The 10,729-nt window shown below is 39.3% G+C and overlaps 1 protein-coding gene across 1 annotated transcript; it reads left to right on the top strand.

Annotated features, from left to right (window-relative positions):
• The first annotated feature begins 1,527 nt into the window (after window positions 1-1,527).
• On the top strand, window positions 1,528-5,875 carry CCDC71L (coiled-coil domain containing 71 like). Its single transcript, XM_069106983.1, has one exon. It carries the CDS (start codon window positions 1,528-1,530, stop codon window positions 2,347-2,349), a length of 822 nt encoding a protein of 273 aa, XP_068963084.1. The 3' UTR covers window positions 2,350-5,875.
• Window positions 5,876-10,729: the final 4,854 nt, after the last annotated feature.

The raw sequence follows: 10,729 nt of genomic DNA, 5'->3' as shown, positions 1-10,729 counted from the left end.
CATTTCTATTATCCAGTGCTGGAATCCTAATATTTTTATTTTTCCTCTCTCCACTTTCAAGATACAATGTATTTTAAAGTTTTCCTTAATTTTTTTTCATGATACTTGATTTTTCATAAATTAATAATTTGATGGTCTTATTCCCCCCCCCCCCCTTTGAAGCTAGGTGAATAAAGACATGACTATAATACTACTCTCCACACTGGTTTGAGGAGATTGCAAATATCAAAGTATGGATTGTTTACCAATACATCTTCAAATAGAATATTTTATTGATTCAAACTGGTCACAGAGTCAATGATTATAATTGATTCTCAGTTCTCAACTGCCTCTCTACTTGAATAAGGATTATTAAGAGTTTTAGTTTTCTGGACCATGAAAGTTTATCATCTTGTTTTTTGATAAGCAGGGTATCTCACAAATGTTTTTTTTTTTTAATCAAGTCAGTTTTTCCTATATTTCGCAAGATCAACCAAATGTCTCTGAACCACTAGACCATTCTTGAGATGACTGGGAGATAGGAAAGCTAAGTGTAGGAAGGATGGAAAGCAAGAAATAATAACAATGGCTTTGGGATGGAAGGTGGTTTAGATTACAATTATGTGATGTCCTAGTGTGGGAGTGATTGATATTCCAATTCCACCACTCTGTTGATAGCTGAAACTTTTGGATTGTCTGGAAAGAATGCTAGGTTTGGAGTCAGAAGTCTGTCCCTGGTTTGAATCTAGATGCGGCACGTGAGAGAGTCATTTAACCCCCTCAGCCTCACTAGCCTGTTTCCTCATCCATAAAATGAAAGGGTTGAAATAGAGGATCTCTAATGCCCCTTCCCGCTATAAATCAATGGTCTTTCATTACTTCTCCCTTTTATTTCATTCAGACGGAAGACCTAGGTGGCATTCCAGCAACACTCATGCTTAACCTGGGGTGTAACTTTGACCCTCCCTTCCCACAGTGGAACTGACACATACTTTACCCTTGACATGTCATCAGAACTTACACCACCCAACTTCGGGTGACTATGAAGTCCAACGCCCACCACCATCACCACCATGCCCAACCATTCCAGCCACCATCTTCCTAGACCTAGACTCATCCCTATCTTTCCCCTTCCCTCCCCTTTCTTACGAGGGCACCCAATGGGTGGGGCCAGGACGACAATGGGAGGAGCCTGGGGCGGACACATTTAAAGAAAGAGAGGGCAAGGGGAAGAAAGAGAGGGGGAGAAGAAAGAGAAGAAGAGGGGGGGAGCGGGAGGTGGTGTCCAATGACAAAGCCCAGGGGTGGGCGCCGGGCGCCATTTTGTTCGGGGCGGCAGGATATCCACCCGTGTCCTCCGCCCTCGGCAGCTGAGGGGGAGGGGCGGCGGCGGAGGCGAGAAAAGTAACGAAAGAAGTGCCGGGTGGGAGGCAGCAGCAGCAGCCACCGCCGCCCCGGCGGAGGACAACGCGGGGGAGGGCGGGAGGCAGCCCAGGCGGCGGCGGCGGCGGCGGTGGCGGCGGCCGTGGCCGTCCGGAGGAGGCACCCATGCGGCGCAGCGTGAGGAGGCGGCGGCGGCGGCCCCCGGCGGCCGCGGCGGCTGCCCCGGGCGGCGGCCCCCGGGCCAGAGGAGGTGATGGGCTGGCCGAGCGGGAGGAGAAGGTGGTGTACTCGCGCTCGCAGCTGTCCCTGGCCGGCAGTACCAAGGCGCTGGGCGACGCCTTCAAGCTCTTCATGCCCCGCAGCACCGAGTTCATGAGCTCGGACGCGGAGCTCTGGAGCTTCCTCTGCAGCCTCAAGCACCAGTTCTCCCCGCACATCCTCCGCAGCAAGGACGTCTACGGCTACTCGTCCTGCCGGGCCCTGGTCCCGGACCCGCCGGGACCCCCGTCCGCCGCGCACAGCCACCCCGCGCGCGGCGGGGAGCCGCCGTCGCCGCTGCTGCCACCGCCGCCGTCCCGGCGGCCGGCCCCCGGAGCGGCCGCCAGGAGGAGGCGCCGAGGAGCTGGAGCCGCCAGGAGAGTCAGGAAACTGCCGCCGCCGCTGACCCCCCAGCCCCAGCCCGCGACCCTGCTGCCGCTGTCCCCGCCGCGTCCCGAGCCCTCCCCGCCACCCCCCGGCCCGCTCGCAGCCCCGTGCCCGCCCCAGCTGCCGCCGCCGCCCCACGCGAGCCGCTTCGGGGGCCGGACCCTGGAGGAGATCTGGAGAGCCGCCACCCCGGTGCTGACCACCTTCCCCACCATCCGCGTCGGCCACGACGTGTGGGGCGAGCGGAGCCTGGCGGCGGCGCGACGCCGAGCCCGGCAGGTCCTGCGAGTGAACCTGGAGCCCATGGTGAGGCTGCGCCGCTTCCCCGTGGCCACGTCCTGAGAGCGGAGCGGGGCCCGGTCCCGGCTCCAGCCCGTCCCGAGCGCCGTCCCCTCTTCCACTTCGTGGGACCCCCGCCACCATCCCCCCACTTCTCACCGCCGCCACCGCCGCCGCCTCCCCTGGGGGCTGAGCTTCCGCCAGGAGAAATGAACAAGTGTCAGTCTAGTGTTTACAATTCCGGCCTGGACCGCGTCCCCTTAGTGCACTTTATGGGCAAAGAAGGTTCGTCTGATTGCTTCTCCCGCTCCCGCTCGTGCCCCGGGATGAAGGAACTGTCCGGGGCTTGCGCTGCTTCTCCTTCCCGGGATTCCGAAGGATGGAGGAGGCACACCTGGACTCCCGAGGGGCAGGACCGCGTCCTTCCCCAACCCGCACCCCACGCTGAGAAGTCGCCTGGACTCTGGGGGCAGATCCGTTTTCTCCCTTTTGGACTCTACCTCACTGGTCTGGAAGTCCACCGAAGAAGTCATTGTTCCAAAGGAATTTTGTTTCATGCTTGTATAATAAAGCCAGAATTTACTTAGCTTATTTCTTTTCCACCACCACCACTACCGCCACCCCTCTTTCTAGACGGAGGATTATGGATGTTTTGTGGTATTGCACTAATATGTGCTCAGGGTATTCTGAATCCCATGTGTTCCCCAGTTTTTACTGGCTCCTGGAGCTTTGACCTAAGTATACGTTTTTAAAAGGTTCAGGGCTTTTATGATTGTTATTGGTGCAAGGATTTGTATGGCTTTGAGCTTCATGGGCTCAGTGATTATAAAGAGTCACAAAATAGAACTGTTTAAACATTTTTTAGTCATTTTTAAAATTTTTATATCTGAATTAAGTTTATATTTACTGAGCACCTGAAGATAATAATAGCATACTGATTTTTATACCATTTTGTTTAGAAAAAGCTGACTTGTTAAATTCAGTTAAAATGAATAAAAATTAAAATGTGTTGAAACAACATGCTTGTGATGAAAAATGAACTGATTTTTAAAGAACCTGTTGTTGATTACAGCGATAATATATGGCACCAAACGAAACTGGAGGTATATTGGCCTGGGTTCATGTACTAGTCTAGCATACAAATCCAGCAAGATTATTCCAAGCAGAAGGATTTGTAAATGAGAAGTGAATGTGTATGCGTTAAAATTCTTATTAAAATGGCAGGCAGAATACACAAATTGATTTTACAACTTGAGCAGTAATGACCAAGAGGGGTGGGAGCATTTCTTGGTATTTAATAACTGGTTGTTATTGAAATTGGGCCAAATAGCTGCTTTTTATTTTAATTTTTTTGGTTATTAGATAACAAGAGATGCCCAATTTAGCAGTCATCGCTTTTTTTCTTCCAAAAATTCCCTCAACATCATGACAAAAACAAGTTGTTGATCTTGTGTTTAAGATAGAAGTTTGGATTCCTCTTTCCGTTCATAATTATCTGCAGTTCTGGTCTTTTTCTATCAACCTAAGACCATAATAACCAATAGGCTAGCCACATTTAATGCTAACCCTTCAATTACTGTTTTATATTAGTGTTTATACTCTGGCCAAATGTGGGATTCTAGATTATCCAAGTGCCTTTGGTAATGGTGGCAGCAAGACTTAATGGTTTGTAGCCAGTGGTGCCATAACCAGTTATCACTGCAATACCTAAAGGGTCAAGTAGTGTTTTTTTTTTTTTGTACCACTATCTTTCAAGATTTTAATTATTCTGCCATGGAAAAATCCATTCCAGGCTGGAACTTGGCATATGAAATCCTCAGTATTGAGGTTTAACTCTGCTTGGCAGCTTCTTAGGGAGTATAAGGAAAGAGTTGCATTTTTGACTTTTATATTCCTAGAACTCATATTGGCTTAGCTTTTGAAATGAGATCCTGCAGACTCAATAGTCCATAGTATTTTTTTTTTTTTGGTGAATGTTTTTTCTTGTATAAAAAAAATGACTTCATGCCAGTTTTTTTCAGCAATCTTCTCATGGTCCTTAATTCACTTATTCAATTTGTTAATCATACAGTCACATGAGTAAATAAGTGAATAATTTATTAGAAGATGAAGAAATGTTAAATTGTAACTATTATGGAAGCCTAGATTTATCTTTTCGGTTATAAGTTTTCATATCTAGTATTTCAGATGCATAGTACTCCTTTCAGAGAACCTAGTATTAATTTTTAGGTATGTGAAAAACATGCTTGTACTACATAATTGATGCCATTTTGTGTAGTTTTATATAAGATTTCAAGTTTTAAAAACATACCTAATGGCCATATTAGGATGTGACTGCAGTCTATAGATTATCCAGATATTTCCTAGATGATTGTGAAATCAGATTTCTCTTGGAGGATGAATTTTATAATTCTTGCTCAGCACATAACTATGAAACAATTTTTGACACTATGTATTTATTTTGAATATGTTTCTTAATTTCTTTTCCTCTTATACTTTTGAAACTTAGTAAATTTGTGACTTGTGTAAATGCTTACTTAGATTATTTTAGTTTTTTTCGTTTCAGTTGGCTAAATTGCCCACCCTGAGTCCAATATGTAATTTATATGATCTCACAAAACAATGCCATTTCTAGTTTGCAAGGTATGGTGTGAATTTTTTTAAAATAAAGCCAATGTAATTTCTAAAATATGAAGAAGCCTCTAATGTAGTTGATAAGTACAATATTTTTGGCAACTGTGTGGAAGGTAAATCTTAGCACAATGGCCTTTATTGGCAGGGGAGGGTAGGAGCACTCATTTACCACCACCATCTAAAGTAAATATGTAGTTTAGTTTGTATAAAATATCTTAGAAACCCTAAATCCCATGATTCTGATTCATTCTCTTGCCTTCTCTTATCTTTAAATCTCACATGGCACAAATGGAGTGTAAGCTAGAAAGGAATTTACCAACTTTTCTTGCCATATTTTTTTTTAGTGCCTAAGTATGATGGGTGCTTTAAATAATATTTAGATTCTTTATTATCACTTTGACCCTACTTCCTGCCAACCAGCATCCTACTTCCCTGACTAGAAACCTATAAACTGATGATTGTTGAGGGCATACTTTTTTGTTGATAGCTGAGTGTTGCTGTTGTGATGTGTATTTACTTTGTCCAATTTGAAAACTCTGTTGGACACGTATAATTTTGTTGCTAGTGGCTGACAGCTCTTGACCCAGTGTGTAAATCATAGGATTATTTTTTTCTGAAAACTCCTAAACAGAGATATGTTTTAAAATATTTGAATACAAAAATTCAAGTAATTATGAAATTCATTGTAGATTTTTAAAAATCAGCATTGCATTGCCACAGCAGTCTTGAAATTGATGGTTTTTAATGGAGATATATAAAATATTTGCTTTAGATTGGTGTGTTTAAAGCCTTTTATATAGACTGTTATGTCTTAAGTGCATTAGAAAGCAATTGTTCGTGATGGAACTGAAGTGTTTCCCTGGACAGTTCTATTTGATGTGGATATGATCAAGGTTTATAATCTGGTTGTATTTTGCTCTTTAATTTATTGACTGTAAATAAATTTTAGAGAATACTCTGTCTAGTTTGACTGTCTGTTACTAGTGTTGATAAAGGTTTTGGTTTGGGATTGTGTTGGGATGTGAACTAGAAAAATTTTAAACTAATGATAGAAGACTTCCATTGAAAACTTCAAATTTATGGAAGTAAATAGTTCCTTTAATGCCCTACTATGTACGTTTATTCTCCTGTTCCTTCTTTCTACTGATTTCATGTGCTCTAGGGCAAGTATTTTGAAGCAATAATTACCCCATGTCATTTGATCCAGAGTGTATATGCTTGATTTCTAGGAACCATCTTATTCCTCATTACTGAAGCATTTCCCTCAAACTATTAACAAGAGGATATGTATGGTCTTCCATATATGTTGCTAAAGAGTGTTTTTAAAGTGCATCAAAATTTATCAATGAATCTCATCTTCTGTGAGAAATTTAATTCATTACACATATCTGTCTTCCTTTCTATGTAGTACTGTCCTAGAGGGCAAGAATGATGGAAAGATTGGATAAGATAATCGCTGTCCTCTTGGGGCTTCCATTCTAATAGCAGGATATGATACAAATATAAATAACTATACCTTTTTTTAAAAAGTGCTTTAGTAAGGTGAATCAGAGTACTATGAAAATCTTACCTGCTAGTAATCAGGTCTCCTATTCTTGACTGGGAAAATTGATGACAGCTTAGTCTTCCACAGCAGAAGTAGAAGCACTATTCCATAGTGTAAGGATAGGATCCGTTATATTTTAATAAGGTGGTAATAAATATTTATGTGGGCTTTATGCTTTATAGGAAAATGGCAAGACATGTTTGCAGTATGCCATATTGAAGTGTATGGTTATTAGACTTCGGATTTGACTGTGTACCTGAGCTCCCTTCAATATTCAACTGTGACTATAACCTTGGGTATATGATATTCAACTCAGCCAGAAAGTAAAGAAAAAGGAAAGACTAGAAACAGTTCATGAAATGGCGACTTACAAAGGAGCCTGGTTTGTTCTTTTCCTTGTAAGTGTACTAGGTATCCAAGCTTAGTTAAATTGTAGATCATTATTATTACATTTGGGTTCCATTCATATAACATCATGTAGACCTTTCTAAGGGAAAGTGCTGCTCACAATTTCTCTGCAAACCACTTGAAGTATGCTGTAATGTTTTCTAAGCAATACTTAGAGAGTTGGTAAATGGTAGGTTAAAATTGGAAAGCCAAAGACATGAATAATAGACTGTGAGACTTTTGCTCTATTTATATGACCTATTTTAAACTTGACTAAGTTCATTTAAATGTTTCTTTAAGACTGTGTTTTATTCATGTGTACCTTACCAAGTAGTCAATATTAGTACCTACAAATTATGTACTTCTCTACAGGAATGTTCAGGGAACAGTTCAAATAGGATGTTCAATGGTTGAATTTTCAGTGTGAGCATTTATACTCAGAAATCAATAAACACTACAAATCAGGGTTTGATTTATTTGTTGATGCCTAGATTTAAAGCAATGGAGAAAATGTTGATAATGTGGTATATCCCTGTTTCTCTAATAAGAAAACTAATATGCCTAGAATAGTTCTTTTTGCAAGAGCATAAAATCATTGCTAAGAAACAAAATAGCTTAATTTTTAAAGCAATGGCTTAAATGTACATTTTAATACTTTGGATATAAAGCTTGCAGTTCAACAGTGCTCTTTAATAGCACAGGGAATAATGAACCCATTTTGTCTTGATGAGCATTCCCAAGTTACAGTAGCTAAACTTAATGCAAGAGAAAAGTTTCCCTAGAAAAGTATTGTGTGGAAGTTATCCAGAAGCAAGGAACTCTAAATTGAGCTTGATTACAGATGTCACAAAAGCAGTATTCTTTTACTTTCAATACTCCCTTCCATCTTGGTAAATTCCATTCTAGACCATGATCTATATAATGATAAATACCTTCAAAGTCTGACATGAGGATAAAGATAGTTCTTAATAATGGCAAGAACTAGTTAGCATAGCAAATGTTGTCTACACAAGTAAATGTTGTCTATGTAAGCATTCTGCTAGATTTAGGAGTCAATTCTCTTTTGCTATGGAATGTCTGCGCTTGAAGATTTTAATTTAACAATCTTCCCAGTGGTGAAATAAACTGCCTACAGTATTTATTTTCTTCCTTGCTCTATGGAGATTGTTTTCAAGTACATAGTTGTTTTTGCCTTTTAAATGCCAGTCAGGAATAGAAAGCTGGATTGTGTTCTAGTCCCAATTCTATTGCTAATGAGTTGTGTGACATTGAATGAATCATTTAATTTCTTTGTACGTCAGTTTCTTCATCTGTAAAATAAGGGCTTTGATCTAAATGATCTGTAGGGTCCCCTCAGTTATAAAAAACTGATTCTTCAAAACATTCATAAAGCTAAAGAATGCCTAATATTCACTATAAATCTTTTTGGTTTTTTGTTTGGGAAACATAAACTTTAAGTTTCAGTGATTCACTACAAAACAGCTAGAAATTGTTTCTATTTATAAAAACAGCCTTATAAAGGTACTTTATACTACTTTTGTTAATCATAGCTACTGATATTTAATTATTGGTGTCATTTTTGGTAAAAAAAAAAAAGCCTTTTCTGATTAAATCCAAAAATCCAGTTTTATCATTCTTTTTAAAGCACCTTTAAAATGGAAAAAGTAAGAAACTATTATGGGATCTGCATTCATTTTCCTTGAAGTGCCAGCAGCATTAAATTACATGTATGCACTGGACCTTGGACTTATAATACTAATTTCAACAGTAGTTTGTTTGTAATTATTGTCATCATGTTGAGCATAAGTTTTCTTTCTTATGTAGTTTTGCTTTACTTAACACACACACACACACACACACACACACACACACACACACACACACACACACACACATATATATTAATGAAGGAATGAGTCTGGAATCACCAGAGAATAAGGTGATGGTCCACAACAGAAAGTGTATTAGATTAGAAATCTTGAGATTGAGGTTATAGCTTTGACTCTATTACTAAATAGGTGTGTAACTGGTCCAGTTTCCTTAACCTCTATGAGTTTACATATCCTCAATTGCAAAGTAAGGGAGAGAGTAGAGTAGGTAAGGATGAGGAGGCTTGTGAGGGAGGAGGACATGGACTAAATGACATTAAATATTCTTTTACTTATAAAAGCCTGTTACAACATCTTTTTAATATTATAAATAGAATATATTATATTGTATTTTAATATATCTTAAGCATAATATATTAAAAGTGATATAACCTTTTCCTGATGACTCTAGGTCATGAGATATGAACATTAATTACTATACTGTACTTAGTTGTGATGTGTTAAATAGGGCTATTTCTTTATGGCCTACAAGACACCAGATGACTTCTGAATTTCTGTTTTCTCTTTCACTGTTTGGCTTTTAGATATCACTTCTTGTCGCTCTTATTTATTTAGTAGACCTTCATCACCAGCCCAACCCCTTTTCAAATTTGCTTCTATTCTAATGTGCCATAGACTGAGAAACCAGGTCATTAACTTTTTTTTTAGAATTATAATTAATATAGCAGGAAATAGTCTCTAAAAAGAGTCTCTCCTACAAGTAAAGAACATGGGCTTTATGGCATCTAGTTTGGCTGTTCATAGACTTTTAAAGTAGCTTTCTGGTTCTCATTTGTGTTCTGGACAGTTGAGTCTGTTGGATAACAACTCCCAGTTAAGTGAGATGGCATTATATTTAAGAACTTATATTTGATCCAATTGTAATTTTAAAATAAACAAAAAATCCTAAGATTGTCTTTTGCTGCTATGTTACCTTCTCTGTAAATTGTTGATGGTATTCATTCCTTCTTACTTTGGTGATATCCTAGGTAACAAAAAAAAATTAAGATCTTAGAGCATTGAACAAAGAACTTCATAATATGCTATACTAGAAATACTATTACACTGTTAAATATGTAATTTTATTTTATTAATATTTTCTGCTTTTGGCTATTTTAGATTAAATATTAACTTTTAAAGACCATTAACCTATCTAGTCTTAGAATCTCGAAGGTTAATATATTTAGGGAAATTTTCTCTAGTGAATTACTGTGAGATAAATGCTTTTTTGATAACGATCAAATGACTGCCTTACAAACTCTTAACCTTCAGGGTATTGTTTCCAAATTGAAGGTTTGAACATTTTAAATGAATATCTTCTGAATTATCCTATTCTGTAGAAATCCAATCTTGACTATGTCCATTGGGTTTTGGGTGAGGTAAAATGGGGCAACATCAGAATACAAAATATAAATATATTCTATTTTTCTACAGTCTACATTCTAGAACATCAGTTTTAAATAACTTATTTGATTGATAGGCTATAGGCTACAGGCAAGCAGTTAATTTACTTGGTGTAAAGAATGTAGTCTTCACAGTGATTCTGAGAGGCAATAGCAAAGATCTTTATTAGAGTCGGAAGAGACTTTTGAGTTCATTGAGTCTAACCCTTTCATTTTACAGATGAATAAACTGAGACCCCACAGAGGTTAAATGATTTGCTTAGGGTCATACAGCTAGTAATTTCAAACCTAAGTCTTCCTTACTCCAAGTCCAATGCTCTATCAAGTATGCCATGCTGTTTCTCAGTAATTAGACTGCCTCTTTGAGGTAAAGAGCTACAACTGACTACAAGTAGTAATAGCATTTTTCTTTTGCTTAACCATACGTATTTATTACAAGTGTTTTGTTTGGTGATTATTTTCTCAATTATCAAGAATTTATTTTTTTCTACTTTGTACTATATTCCCCTACATTAAAAAAAAAGTAAGGAAAGGAAAGGGGGAAAAGTGTTTATTTTTAATGGGGGTAGGGGGGGTGGGAGAGAATGTTAAGGAAAGAAAATAGA

Source organism: Petaurus breviceps, unplaced genomic scaffold (assembly GCF_028583685.1).
Source record: "Petaurus breviceps papuanus isolate PSGF00001 unplaced genomic scaffold, PetGlider_PUasm1.0 84, whole genome shotgun sequence".
NCBI lineage: Eukaryota > Metazoa > Chordata > Mammalia > Diprotodontia > Petauridae > Petaurus > Petaurus breviceps.
The sequence above is the reverse complement of the archived record's forward strand: the minus strand, read 5'-3'. Positions and strand labels throughout refer to the sequence as shown.